At 32.8% G+C, this 16,290-nt stretch overlaps 1 protein-coding gene across 1 annotated transcript in view; it reads left to right on the forward strand.

The window, feature by feature from the left end:
* LOC105213665 (IDLSRF-like peptide) overlaps positions 1-16,290 on the forward strand; it is a 111,125-nt gene that overhangs the window by 81,996 nt on the left and 12,839 nt on the right. Inside the window, exons 2-3 of the mRNA XM_011186644.3 lie at positions 3,618-3,746; positions 10,787-10,985. Of these exons, the coding sequence (XP_011184946.1) occupies positions 3,618-3,746; positions 10,787-10,985 (328 nt within the window). The remainder of the gene's footprint in view (positions 1-3,617; positions 3,747-10,786; positions 10,986-16,290) is intronic.

Raw genomic sequence — 16,290 nt, forward strand, 5'->3', positions numbered from 1 at the left:
ATGCCTGAGATAATAAGTCCTACAACTATTTCTTGGAAATATTTTAATCACACAAGTTGAAATGTCAAACCTAATGCTGAGAAAATATGCGACCATAATATTTAGACAAAGGTGAGAGCTAAGCGATAAGTTCAAAAGTCGTTAACAATTCGTAGAAACGTATGTATTCCTCAGCTATGGTATTTACTTTCGGTTCGCTTTGTTTTGTCAAAGCCGGAAATTAATTGCTATTACTTCATATTGACTAAAGTCCAACTAATGATTTATTTAGTGATAACGAATTCAATAATAATAATTACACGCACCTACGCAAGCATAATTATGTTGCATAACAATAGATATCGACAAAGGTGATACAATTAATTATTGAAGTTGAAATTCAAATGACATGGCGTATACGTAATTAAATTTTTATTGTGTGGGCGTGCGATGATTTGATTGTTGTATGCGATGTATTATTATGCATTATACATATATATATTGCTGTATACTCGTACGTACACTCACAAATAACACATATGGAATGCGTGTTGCATAAATTAGTGCCTTCTTTGAATTATTTCAATTTGCTTAATTAGTATTATTAAAAGTACTAATGGGTTAGTGATGGTTACAAGAGTGAAGCGTAATGTTGCTTACTAATTATTTAATTGAATAAGTGCCCTTTAGGCGGAATAATCATCAGTCATACATAGCTATACTAGCATAATTTCATTAAATCTAAGAATACTGATTTAGACATTAATTTTTCTCCTCTATAACATTTCCACCTCTACAATAATGAAAGATGAGCTACTTTGTAAATATTTCAAGAAATTATTAAAGGCTTTGACAGACTGAAAATCGAGTAAAGTTAAACTATAGATCCTAGATCTTGCATATTCGTAAAAGTATATATTAATATGCTCACAATCACTATATGAACAAGTCATTTCAATCATTTATCCTCAATTCCTCTGTATTTTAAATAATATTTTTTAAATGAATATGTATGAAAATTCGAGTTCATTTTGCTTATATATTTCCTTCATACATATCACTTCATACAATACAAGTTAAACGCATACAAAGTTAAACTATGCCAGTATTGACCCTTGAAGCAAAAGTATACAATCATCCAACGGAAAAGCACAAGCAAACCGATTATGGAGTGATATACATATATATTTGTACATTTATGCAAAATCAGATCAGAGAAATCAATAGCCCAAGAAATCTGTAGCAAATAAAGAGGTCATGAGGCAAGTACATTGTTGTAACCCGCTTTTTGACACGCCATTTAGAGGTTGGAATGGCAGACGACTAAATAAAATGAAATGGGGAAAATGACACAAATTCGACAGAAATCGTTTACATTGTGTGTGCAAGTAGGGCGATATTGAAAAGGCAAGTGTACGCGCGCCAATGAGTGCGCCGGCAAGCGAGCATATAATTTCAAGTAAACTGCGTGTTAAGTATACGCCGTGTGTGCCTCACACGGTTATTTCCTTATTGCAGTTGAGTTTTGTGTGTTGTTGCGGCAATTGTGTAGTAGACTATTAATTTGCAAGTTTAGTTGGTGTTTTTGTGTCGCCATTGCGTCAAAGGTTTTATGTGTACGATGGGAGAGACGCAGGTAGTGGTGCGAGTTTTTTGGAAAATATGTATGTGTTGGTGTTCTGTGAATTGGTTTAAGATTTTTATCGATTAGCCATTTACAACACTATTAAATTGGCTATAAATTACTAACTCCAATTTAGTTGGTTAAAGGAGAAATGTTTATTGAAGGGCACTCGAATATACACTCATGTGTAGATAAAAATATATGGAAAGAACAATCTGTGAGAGAAAATATATGTGAAAATGAGCCTGAATATCAATATATGCATATGAATATGAACATGAATATGAATATGAATATGAATGTGAATATGAATATGAATATGAATATGAATATGAATATGAATATGAATATTCATACGAATATGAACATGATTATGAATATGAAGATGAATATGAATATGAATATGAAGATGAAGATGAATATGAATATGAATATGAATATGAATATGAATATGAATATGAATATGACTATGAATATGAATATGAATATGAATATGAATATGAATTTGAATATGAATATGAATATTCATATGAAGATTAATATTCATATGAATATGAATATGAATATGATAAAATGTATGTAGATAAAAATATATGGAAAGAACAATCTGTGAGAGAAAATATATGTGAAAATGAGCCTGAATATCAATATATGAATATGAATATGAATATGAATATGAACATGAATATGAATATGAATATGAATATGAATGTGAATATGAATATGAATATGAATATGAATATGAATACGAATATGAACATGATTATGAATATGAATATGAATATGAATATGAATATGAATATGAATATGAATATGAATATGAATATGAATATGAATATGAATATGAATATGAATATGAATATGAATATGAATATGAATATGAATATGAATATGAATATGAATATGAATATGAATATGAATATGAAGATGAATATGAAGATGAATATGAATATGAATATGAATATGAATATGAATATGAATATGAATATGAATATGAATATGAATATGAATATGAATATGAATATGAATATGAATATTCATATGAATATGAAGATGAATATGAAAATGAATATGAATATGAATATGAATATGAATATGAATATGAATATGAATATTCATATGAATATGAAGATGAATATGCATATGAATATGAATATGAATATTCATATGAATATGAAGATGAATATGCATTTGAATATGAAGATGAATATGAATATGAATATGAATATGAATATGAATATGAATATGAAGATGAATATGAATATGAATATTCATATGAATATGAAGATGAATATGAATATGAATATGAATATGAATATTCATATGAATATGAATATGAATATGAATATGAATATGAATATGAAGATGAATATGAATATGAATATGACTATGATTACGAAATCAGAAATGTGAATAATATACAAATATGTATATACAAATAATAAATTCTAATAAATATTTAATGCAGCAAATTTATATCCAATTTACCGTTATTATATAATATATATGTATATATTTCAAAAATTCACAAAATACGTGGCTTATAATAAATTTTATATTCTTATTCTTCTCATTCCATGTAAACCGCCGTTTCATTTGCAATAAAATTGAAAATTTGGCAAAACTACACCAACTCACTGCATTTGGGGTGACCAAAATCCATAATCAATCCAATTTGTCGCATTCGCTTATCGTATTTTCCACCATGATACCAATTAATTGCAACAACAACAACTGCAATTATAATTGACTGGTCACCTCAACGAATGTCAACAATGTTAAATGTCACTCGTGCCACCCGGCTCGTTGCAACTCCGCTGACCTTTGACTCAACCAAACCACTGCTAATCAACTGCCATAATATTTATGCGCCTCGACATTCGTAAATTACGCCATGTCATGGACATAAATTTATGCTCATATTTTGCTATTTTGCTATCGGTCCGACACATTTATGAACGGACTCTCCGGGCGTGCTGGTGGCGGTGATGCGGTCGGTGCTTGCCTGGTGTAGATGCCTGTCATCCATACGAGCCGTTCAAGTGTCCCGGTGATGGTAATTGCATTTCGATTCAATATTTATGCGATGGTGCGCCCGATTGCTCCGACGGCTACGACGAGGATATGCGACTCTGTACGGCAGGTAAGTGAAAAACACACGCACACACTTGCATGTTAGTGTGAATAATTGCGCTAGTTGAAAGTTGAAATTAGAGTGTAGCTAGGTGGCAAAGCCAGAAAATCAGGATATGTGGCTAAGTTTGCAAAATTTTATTGAACATATTTGTCAATCACAATGGCTGTACTAGAACTAGATTTTGTAATTCCAGCGTGCACTTAAAGCTTGATTTGTCACATGAGATAATTCATTGGTATTTGGATAAAGACTTTAGGTCTGTTTAGTAGAAATTTTAAAAAACAACAAAACAAATTTTAGAAACATTTTGAAATTTGAAAAATTTTCAAAAATATTTCATTTGATCAGACCTGACAGGATTAAAAGTCTTTACGAGGCATACGCAGTTTAAAAGGGGATTGACGTCTGTCTCGTAACATAAAAAATAATATATGAAGAAGAGCTTTATTGTTTTTATTGTAGTATTTAGCTTCATATTCATTCCACTAATTGCGACAACTATTCTTGTTCTTCGAATCGATTCAGTAAATATACAATAACAACAACAACAATAATTTCATACTGAATCGAACAAAACACTCTCATCTACCTACCCCTCTACAAAAGCAATAGCTGTCAATATTGACGGATATGCTCAGCCCGGTGTCAGTTGTTCGAAATGCATTGGTCAGGAGATAAATTGCTTTTTAAGCCTCTAAAGCTCGTAGGCGAAATGTGACAGCCATGTGGAGGCTGATACACAATCATGCATGCATACTATGTACCACATATACCAGTGTGCGGGGTGTATAAACTCCTCTTTAGCTACTCAATTTTATATGATGGTGGTATGTTGTGTTGGTAGGTGATGACAACGTACATGATAAATGACATATGACAGTTGAAATACAATATGTGTAATAAAGACTACTAGGTTTTTATTAATTTAACTTTTTTTCTAGTAGCTTCCCTTTTTTACGCATCACAATGCCCACTATGAATTGTGTTTCCTCCCATTTTTCGCATCATTCAATGCCAATTAAAAGGCATAACACAATTAGCAGTATGACAGAGCTCTATTCTGACAACCGCGGAAAAAAATGTATGATGATTTTTTTTTTTACTTTTCTACTAAATAGCTAAAACTTTAACCATTTTTGGAACAGAGACACACTATTAGAAGAAAAAGATTTCCTCTGAATTAAATTAAGATATCAGAGAGATTTACCGATATTTTCGGTGAAAAATTACCCTAAGGCACTGAGTTCTTCATATTCGATATCCGGGGCATTGAAAAGTTATATTCCAATTTCGACAATTTTTTCACAAGTAATGCCACAGATCATATATAGTATTTGTGTAAAGTTTTATTCCGCGATCTTCATTGGTTCCTAATGTATATGTATATTATGAAGTGAACTTATCAGATGGAATTCAAAATTGAGTTATATAGGGTGTCAAGAACATATTATGTACCGAATTTCATTGAAATCGGTAGAGTAGTTCCTAAGGTATGGTTTTGGCCCTATAGGGGGCGATGCCACGCCCATTTTGCATTTTGTAAACAACCCAGAGTGCAGCTCCCTTCTAATATTTCTTCTGTAAAGAACCGACTGCAGAATGTTTAGTTTATATAGCTTTATTGGTTTGCGAGATATATACAAAAAACCTATTTGGGGGCGGGCCCACTCCTACTTCCCCAAAAAAAATTACATCTAAATATTAAAAAATAAGGCGATCCTTTGTACCAAATTTTACTTTTATAACTTTATTTTTTGTTAAGCTATGACACTTTATGTGCTTTCGGTTTTCGCAATTTTTTGGGCGTGGCAGTGGTCCGATGTACCCATCTTCGAAAGCAACGCTCTCACGGTCCCAAGGAACACTAAGTATCGTCAAGATATCTCATTTACTCTTTTTTAATTTTTACTCATGTTATCGGTTGCACGGACGGACGCACAGACAGACATTCATTCGGATTTTGACGCGTCTTAGCACCCTGATATATATAACCCTATATCTAAATTGTTTAGTTTTATGACTTACAAACAATCGTTATGTGAACCAAACTATAATATTAAAATTAGAAACAAGAAAACAAGTAAGGAAGAAAAATCCAAAATTTTTTGGACAAATAATGCCATCCGATCCACTAATACTCATTTCCCCTAAGTTGTATACTTTTGTCTATTATTGTATGATGCTTATCCTGCTTATCGTTTATGTATATCTATTTTAATATATTCTCCGCCTTCGCGCTCACTAAAAGACCCAACATGCCCCAAGCTAATTCAATAACTATGCTTATGAGCACATATAAATACTTACTCCTTTCCCCGCTCTCGTATATTCATTCCTCTAATATATTTTATTTATATGCACAACAACAACAGCAATATTTTTGTCTTGCTGCATTTTCGTCGTGAAAATATTGCAGTTGTGTTGGCATTTCTCTGATTTCCCCGAAGGTGCAAATAAAACTCGTATTGCATTTAAGGACCGAGCGCATAAACTAACAACCGAGTGCATACACATGTGTGTGTCCGTACATAAATTGAAAAAAGAGAGTAAATAAATTTCTGAATATCAAAGGTCATAACTAGAAAATTCTAATAAATTTGCCTCATGAGAGTCCAATGAATATTATACTCGGAAGCGTGCAACAATTGGCCTTAAAATAATTGAGGTGAATGCAAAGTGTTGTGGACTTTGTCGTTCGAAATGTTGCATTTTCTATGAGTTGTTGTGAAACTATTTTTGGTTGCATAGTATAATAAAATAGTTGCAATAAATGAGGTTTGTGCGCTCTTGTGGCATTTTTTCTATTTAAGGAGGGAGTGCAGTTTCTTGTTCAGAGATAATCAAATGGTGTGTTGTGAATATTTGTTAAATTAATATCAATATATATTGTGCAATATGTTTTGCATATCAGAGCATAGTTCAAGTGTACTATCTTCACACCATTAGCTGTTTAAACATCATTTTATTTTTCAATAAAAATATATGTGTGTACTTTTATTCCTGGAATAGGAGGCAAGAAAACCTTCGTCGAAACAGTTTTTGAATGCTATTAATGAATGGATATTAAAGCCTCATATGCAATAACATTTCGTTTTCTGAATTTCTTTCCCTGAATCACCTATACAATCACTTTAATACTTCTTCAGAAAATAAAATGAATCCTCTCTTGTATGCAACCTCCTTCGTCAACAATTGAAAAATGAAATTAATTCGCATGACAGTACGTGTATCTGGCAACAGTTTCATGCGCCACTGCTTGCTATTAAAATTGGTTTCTTTCATATTACCGCAAATAAAAACTTTCCTCACTTTAAGTGGCACTAATTCCGCTTCACTATTGGCTCACTTAAATCTGTGAGCCGTAAAACTTGCTTTCAATTCACTGTCACTTCCTCTTGAAACGAAGTATTTTCATTTTCAAAACAGAAATTTCCTCCCGTTTTATGAGCGTGTCGCTCGCTTCCACGAAACTAAAAATACTTCTGCTGGAAACAATAAAGTTGGTATTGTCTGTATTGTCTCTAAGTTTACCTTTCATTGAAATCACTTTCTTTTGAATCTTTAGACTTCACATAACTTTTATTATTCCGCAACACTACTGTCATACGCGCCGTGGACACAATCAAGATGTTGGATCGCTTGATTCCGCAAACCATCTTCCGTAAAACGTCTCCTTAACCAATGAAAATTCAAGTCCAAAAAAGTGTTGGTGAGGTCAGTAGCTTATGTCCTCATAACTAAGATTTCTTACACATAAAGTGGGGGAGACTTAAAACTTATATTCGACCTACTTTTAAAAAATTCGGGTATAATCAAATCAGACTGAAACCGGCTTTATATCGCATTTTCGGTTGCTTAAACTGGATGCAGGGAAGGTGGATATCAGAGCGGTACTAATTACATATGGCGCATACAATGGGCATTACAGTGCACGAATGAGTTTTAATCTGTAACAGAATATAGTAAAATTTAACAGAACATACCAAATTTGAGGTGCAAGGACTGTTACATCCTCTACCTAACCTTGCCCCGACTAGGGAATACATATTGACACAAGACAATAAAGAGTCGAAAAAAATTAATTTAGTTCACCCTTTTGGATTTGTGGTGCGTCATGCCAATTGATACTGAGCCTAGATGTAGAGTTTCATAAGATTTGCCTTAGCTCCCATCGGGTGCAGACATTGCTGTTCAGTCCTAAATGGGGAAATCAAACCTTTAAGTGGACTTCAGTTTGTCTCTTGAAGAATTATTTATTAAAAGTATTGAGCTCCGAACACTTTCATTCTGGCAATTTTAAAGAAGAAAATGTCTGAAATCAATTCCGTGTAAACCATAAAACCGCCTTCTTAAGTAATGTGATTCAAGTTCCACGTTCGACTAAGTTAGAACCGTTTCGAACCACGAACTCAATATTAATGCACACGTTAGTAAAATAAATTTTCTGTGAGATACTAAATCAAATTTTTATATGGATCACCTTAAATGAAATACAAAAAATGATACACCGCCATTTCGCTTCAAAATGTGCCAATTCTGCCTTGACTTTAGCTTTCCGAATTTTAAATTTAGTTTTTGCTGGCATTCACCTTATTCAATTAGCGACTAATGGCTAAAACGCAACCATGGACCTCAAAATAAAGCAAATGCATTTTTATGCATGAAACTTATTTTTAAAAGCGGAATATAATAAAAACAAACATGAAAATTTGAAAACGAGCTAAAGCAAACAAGCCAGCGGAGTCAACAGACACCGACATTTTTTATTAAAAGCCATTTCATGTAGGTGCCAACAAACAAACAAAGATGAGAGAAGTGCCCGTCAAAAAGGTAGCTGGAGCATATTTTGAGGCGCCACGCAATTAAAAATGACGCAAATGCGTAAATTGTTTTTGGCGCTGTTTTTGTTATGATTTTATACCTTTCCATAATTGAGTATGCATATGTGTGGGTTTGTTTGCTGATTTTTTATTTAGTTTGAAAACTCATAACAGCGTCAAGGTTTTGTTATTGTAGTGAACGCCTGGATGTATACTTTCATTTTCTGTTGCCTTTTTTGGTATGAGTCAAATTAAAATGCAATTAAATGCTAAAAAATATGCCAAAATGCTAATGGAAATGTAAACATTTATTTACACTTTATTGTTTTTTAATTACTCCTAAAAGGAAAGTAAAATTAAAATTAATTAGTAGTGAAGGTCGCAATACTAAAAGCACTAATGATTTTTTAAATTAATGTAAATATTGAGTTAATAAATATTCGAGTAATGTAAACAACGATGAACAAATTGTAAATTTTATTTTTCGAAGTGAGAAATGAGAGAAGGCAAATAGCTGTGGATGTGATAAAAACGACGATTGGTTTTTCTCAAAGTATTTCCAAGAGAGTGTACTTACTAACTATTTTTATTCGAGGAAATTGCTAATACTGAGAAATAAAAATAAACATTTGGAACGTGAAAAATATATACAGTTAGTTCATAAAGAACAAAAATGGCATGTTTAGAATTCAGAATTGTATAATTAAAAAAAATATTATAGATAGGAGTATACTAAGCCAACTGTGAAACAAGTATGACAATGATGTTTACACCTTAGGAAGACCCATATATATACATATATATATTACGCCATTCCATTAGACCTCTGTCTGAAGTGTTGGCGAATGTAACTCTATTAAATTTTCTCATTTATTTGAATATATTCATATAATTGTCAAAAAGTTCCCAAATGTGTGCACCATTTCGGCGTCAGGTTTAATTTGAATTAAGTGAAACACATATATGTCTACACATACGTTACCTTAATAGCTGAAAAGGGTATTAAGCAAATGCTGACAGTACTCATTTCATGTGGTTGAAATGAGTGAAGGGAAAAGTTTTTGCTTAATAATGACTCAAATTGTTGATTTTTAAGTAATAATACTCATTTGGTATTAACTAGCATTAGACTACAGACACAAGAAAACATTTTTCGGTGCTACTTGGAAGCTGTGATCACCAGAGGTTTTATGAAGTATAGAGCTCTTAAGATGACGGGAGAATAATACGTCTAATATGGTCCTACGGGTTGAAAACTGGACATTCAGAAACTCGGAGATAATTAAATTTATGATATTCTCTTACTTTCTGACATATCTCGATAAAAGATAACTTAAATTTGATATTTTCGTAATCAAAATTACTAGAAATAAAACAAAATTTTCACTTCTCTGCCTCGAACTCGATTGTATAACCTAGAAATTCCGCAGATGTACCCAAATATGTATTCGTTCATACATGTAAAATCCATACATTTTTGTACATTTTCTTTTGAACCTTAGAAGCCTTTTATTTTACGCTCATCTACCTGTAACATGCCAAGTGAGCGTTTATTAATAGCTGTCAAGTGTTTTTCCTTTGCTCACTTGTGTAGTCTCTCCAACTGCAAACCCTCTCTCTATCCGTATCTAATACGATTTCCCTCTTGTCCTAACTAAAATGTTCATTACAAGAGTGCTTTTACCGCTATCTGGTAACCCATGTGCCGGGTATAATGTACATGTAGTGTCCTTGAGGTACTCTAATGGCACACTGGACGAACGCTTTTGTAGAGTTCTGGTAGTGTAGTGTGGGGACGGGAGAAGAACAGGTGCTTTATATGAGAGTCAGTCCTTGTTCACTTTCAATGCTTGTGATTTATTTCTGTGCCATATTGAGTACACTATAATTACAGCTAATACGGATGTAACCAATTTTTATGATTTTGTACACTTACACTCTCATTTTGGGTTCTAATTTATTGTGTTCCTTTTTCAATCAGCTGTGTACATACAGCTGAGCTATGGTGTTGAGCTTAAAACGCTAAATGATTGTAGGGCGGAGTTATTGAACACCACCAATAAAAGCCCTTGAGCGGACATAAACAATTTTTATTAGCACTTAAAATAATTTTCTTTACTGATTTCGCTTTCAACATTTTCTCTATTACATGTAGTTATGTAAAAATATATATTTATATGTATTTTCCGCTTCAACCATGCTCTGTCTGCCTTTATTTCATTACAGCTAAACGCCCACCTGTTGAGGAGACCGCCTCTTTCCTGCAAAGTCTAATCGCCTCGCATGGTCCCAATTACTTGGAGAAGCTGTTCGGCAGCAAGGCTCGCGACGCACTCGCTCCTTTGGGTGGCGTGGAGAAGGTTGCCATAGCCCTGAGCGAATCACAGACGATTGAAGATTTTGGCGCCGCATTGCATTTGATGAGGTGAGTAATTGAGTGACAGAGTAAGGGCAGACGAAGGACAAATAAAATTAAGCCAGACAGTGTTGTATATTTATATATAATACATATACATATATGAACAAATATCGTGTTGTGGCAACGTAAAATCTGCAAACATCAGTAAAAGCAAATACATTTTCCAAGATTACTCAATTATGCCGTGCTTTATACAATCACTTTCATGTTTACAAAGAACCACGAATACGAAAGCATATCTGCATCGGCTGACAGTGCGTATGAGTTTTATTAACCGCATTATAAATTTTATTTAAGATATGAGATGAATTTTAATACAAATTGTAATAATTTTGTGATTGGGACTAGCCGAGTTTCAGACAAATCCATCCGGATACCATCTCTTCACCAGTGCCAATCAGCACCTCTCAAAACTCCTCCTTTAAATGCGATCGTTCTAGATCTAGAAATCTCGATCTTAAAACAAAAAATATTAGGGATCCTTAAAAAATCGTAAATTTGTGCGCAGTGTATTGTAATTGTTCCTTCTACTATCTGTTGTCCGTCTTTCGGTTATTTATTTATATTAATTTTGGACAACACGATAAGTAATTTATTTTAAAAGAGGTTGAATACTTTCATAATAGCTTAAGTAGCTATTGTTGTCGTCCACCAGTCAAAGGGAAATCTCTCCCAATTTCACATATGATATATTGACTATATATAACGCATTGATACTTAATAATACATTGTGCAACATTGAGTAAAGCAAAGTGACAAACAAACCGTGTTAGAATTTGTCTCAATAAGTATGCATTTCAAAAAGGTCAGCATATTTCTCTTATTAAAATATTTATGACCGCACCCGATGCTTATAAAAGTGGCATTCGTTGTGCAAAATAATTCGATATTTGACATAATAAAATAAATTGTGATATTATCTGACAAAAGGTCATTCGACTTCGCTTTATTAAAATTTATTCGCCGGAGCTGCCGCAGGCATGACGGTGCGCCGGTAATTTTGTTGTTACGTACTACAAGGGCAGCTGAGTTTGCAGTAAAAGTGAATAGAGATGTCAAATTATTAGCATGACTTTCTAATAAATGAAAAATATCTTACGGCCATTATCTGGTTATTTTAGAATATGATCCTGGTGTGCATGAAAATATAATACTAAATGATATATTCTTAAACCACACATATGAATACAGTGTAATCCGGTTATAATGGACTCCATGGGACCATGTCAAATTGTCCATTATAACCGAGTGTCCATCTAATCAGAATATAAAATTTTTAACTCAAAAAGTAAATTCAATGTGTTTTTTTATTAAAACAATAAAGTTTATGAATAAAAATACAAAATTAAGAAAAAAATAAGTTTAATTAAGTCTTTTGAAAAAAGTCAGTGATTTTCTTTTGGGTGAATGCCTTATTGGCAAAATTTTTTTGAAGTTTGCTTTCGAGTTTATTGAGCAAATTGATTGCATCTGAACTAAATATAGCTTCAGTTTCCTAGAATAATTCATAGCGTCTTCTATTTTTATTGTAGTTTCGGGCTGTGCTAAATCTTCATCACCGGAGTCTTCTTCAAGCAGCTCATGCAGAAAGTCTTGAATTAAGTCATTGTCTGAGTGTTCTTCTGTGGCTATAATATTCTCGTCAATCCTTGAATATTCATCAAACTTGCTTAAAACCACTACGTTATTAATTTCGATAATTTTGCTTGAAGGTTCTTCGTCCTCCGGGTCGAAATCGAATCCATCAGCAATGTCTTTTACCAGACCAGCACGTCGAAAACAGTTTCTTATGGTTTCCTTAGAGACACTTTCCCATGCAACACTTAACATATTGACAGCATCTAAAAGACTCACAGCTTTTGTCGGGTTTGCTTCTTCAGGAAGGTCCATAATTTTCATCAGAAGCTGCTTTCTATAAGATTGTTTCAAACTATTAATGACACCTTAATCCATAGGCTGAAGAACCGATGTAGTATTAAGCGGAAGAAAATGTAGTTTAATGTTGTGAAGATGAACTTGAGGATGAGCAGGGCAATTATCTACTAATAGTAAAATTTTAGTCTTGGCTTTTATAAGTTCACAATCCCATTTCTTTAAATAGTCAGTAAAGGTCTGAGAAGTCATCCATTATTTGTTGTTAGCACAATAATCTACCGGCAACGTTTTAACGTTTTTAAAGCATCTGGGGTTGTTATATTTTCCTGAAAGCAGACATTGTTCAGAAACAGCGGATTGTATTAAATTGTATTTAAAACTTACCAATAACCAATAATTTCCGTTTTACCGTGCCCGATGCATTAGCACAAATCATGGCAGTTATTCTTTCTTTAGACATTTTTCCACCACTGCATGTTTCACCTTTGATCTTATGTGTTTTGTCAGGCAGCATCTTATAGAAAATTCCCGTTTCGTCCGCGTTATAAATGTTGTCCATGGAATAATTGTTACTTATTGTAGGCCAGGTTTGTAATAGCCAGTCATTTGTAACACTTTGGTCCACAGAAGCCGATTCACCACAAATTTTGCCGAAGCAAATATTATGCCTCTTTTTAAATCTGTCTAGCCATCCGGAACTGCATGGCTTTCATCATTAGCATTCGACCACTTACTGGAAAATGATTGGCCCTTTTCTGCTGAAACCATTTAAACAGTAATTCATCAACTTGAGGATGTGTCGTCACTCTTATTTTTTTTCTCTTGTCGTTGACTTTCCAATCATTTTTAATATTTTCCCCGATTAATCCATATGTTCGAAACTGTCTGTTTTTTCAGGTTTTTGTTAAAGCAAATGTCAGCTTGGGAAGTTCTTCCTTCAATTTCGCATATTATTGTATATTTTTCATGCAAAGTAAATGCTCGCTTTTTATTTTTTTCCGACATTTTTCTTAAAATTAACAACTCTCAATGAAAAGCCGACGAACGTCACTTTCAGCCCACCGCAGAAGTTGTTTGCCTTCTTTGACTTATTTCCAAGAAAAAATTAACATTTTCTGGCAGAGACTGATTGTGTCTCTTGATCGAATTCGGGGAAGTACAAAATTTAGCTTATTGCCAACTGATTGCCAACTTTGTTTTGAAATTTGATTTTGAAAGCTTCGGTAATAATGGACAAAAACCGATTTTATTGTCTATTATAACCGGAGTCCATTATAACCGAGTCTATTTAAACCGAGTTTTTTACATATGTTTGAACTGGGACTTGACAAAGAGGTACATAATAACAGAGTTTCCATCTTAAGCGAGTCCATTATAAATGGATTACACTGTATATAGTTTGGTATTATACAGATGAATATTTCGATATGTAAACCAATAAAGCTAAATGTAACAAACTTCCTGCAGTCACTTCCCTTACGTACTCCATTACACACCATAAAAATATGTGAAATCTGTTAATAACCACGCCCATCTCCCATACAAGAGTTACTTTGAAAATTGCTAAAAGTGCGTTAACTCATCAATGAAAAACTTCAGAAACACTAATTTTCATAGAAGAAATGGTAGAAGGAAGCTGCACTTAAATAAAAAAAATTGACGTAGCGTCGCCTACTTATGGGTCAAAAATCATATCTCAGAAACTAATCGACCGATTTCAATGAAATTCGGTACATAATATATTCTTGAAACCCTGATGATACAGATGAAATTTGGGAAATCGGTTTACAACCATCTGATTCCTTCACTCTATAATATATACATTAGGAAGCAATGAAGATAGCCAAAAAAACATTGCACAAATACTCTAGCGCCTATAGAGTATATGACCTGTGGCATCACTTGTGAAAAAATTGTCGAAATCGGACTATAATTTTTCAATGCTCCGGATATCGAACATGAAGAACTCAGCGCCTCAGTGAGGGAATCCTTTTCTTCTAATAGTGTGCCTCTGTACCAAAAATGGTTAAAATCTAAACAAAATTAAATGAGCGTATAGAATTATGGACGTACACCATGTCTTTGTGGTGAAAATGAGTGAAATGGGTTCAGGAATTACATCAGCACTCGTGTACTATATGTGATTTTCTTATTCTACTGGACCTTAACCTTGTTTTAATATATGTATGCATATTGAACAGAAAATATTAATTTATGCATTCTTATGACGGAAAGAGAATTTCATGCCGGTAAATAAGATATACTCAACCATTGAAACTTCTTTACGTGATAACCGATTTCAAGATGGACAAAGGATCAAATAATTTAGATTCAGGGTTTAAAGTTTGCATAAAGCTTGCCGTACAAAAGTAGAAATCCATAAACCCTAGAATGAGATACCATACTTAGAATCCTGTGGGCGTGGAAGCCTATTGGCTCTTTCTCTTATTTTCTGGGAACGTTATTTTAGACCTTTGTTAAGAGAAGACTATTGTTCTATATAAAATAGAGAGTTAAATAGTGTGTTTGGAAATTCATTAGAAATTATAACGTTACCGATAATACTAAAGCGAGCAAGCAATAATTGTTGGAGGGTTGATAAAAACACAGGATATACATATATAAACTATTTCAATAGTGGAATACTATAAGAAATTGAATTTAATAAGGAATGTAAAGACAAATATGCCTAACAGTTGATTAAAGATAGCATAAGGTTGAAAATATGTTCTAAGGTGGTGGACACTTGATTACAAATTCTATATTTAATAAACCATATTACAAAAACTAATTACAACAATATGATTATATAACCAAATAATTTAAAAAGATACTACAATTAAAAATATTTGTTGGAAAATAATTAGTTTTTGCCAGAGATATTTTTGGTAGTATATGCCATTACAATAATATTTTTAGAAGAGTTGTCATTTGTTTACATTTATGTGAAATTTAATTTAAAAAAAGAATTAAAGTATGCACAGCTACATTAACCGGCTTAAGAAGGACTTCTGTAGAAGAAATTTTGTCTACTGAAATTCTAATTCAAACATAGTATTTATAAAAAAAAAAATAAATTCAATACAGCAGTATTTGCATTGAAATATAAGTTCCTGGGAAGTCTTTCATTAGAAACACAAAAGTGTGTTGTGCTTCAATTATTACAGTTGAATAGGTTATTGTTAGAGTATGACCGACGAAATAATGAATAAAACTAATTTTACTCACATAAAAGGCAATATTAACAACTTTCTCCACCCTCCGACTTCATTGTTTATGTCACTCCCGTTCTACTTCCTCTGTTAGGTGTGCTGAGCACAATTCGTTTTTGTCTAGTTTTCGATTTGTCATTTTCCTAATTATTTTGCAATTCGATATGCTCGTTTACATTTAATATTAAATTCTCGCATTATTTGGATCATGTTGTGACAGTTGA

Source organism: Zeugodacus cucurbitae, chromosome 2, assembly GCF_028554725.1.
Source record: "Zeugodacus cucurbitae isolate PBARC_wt_2022May chromosome 2, idZeuCucr1.2, whole genome shotgun sequence".
In the NCBI taxonomy this organism is placed as follows: domain Eukaryota; kingdom Metazoa; phylum Arthropoda; class Insecta; order Diptera; family Tephritidae; genus Zeugodacus; species Zeugodacus cucurbitae.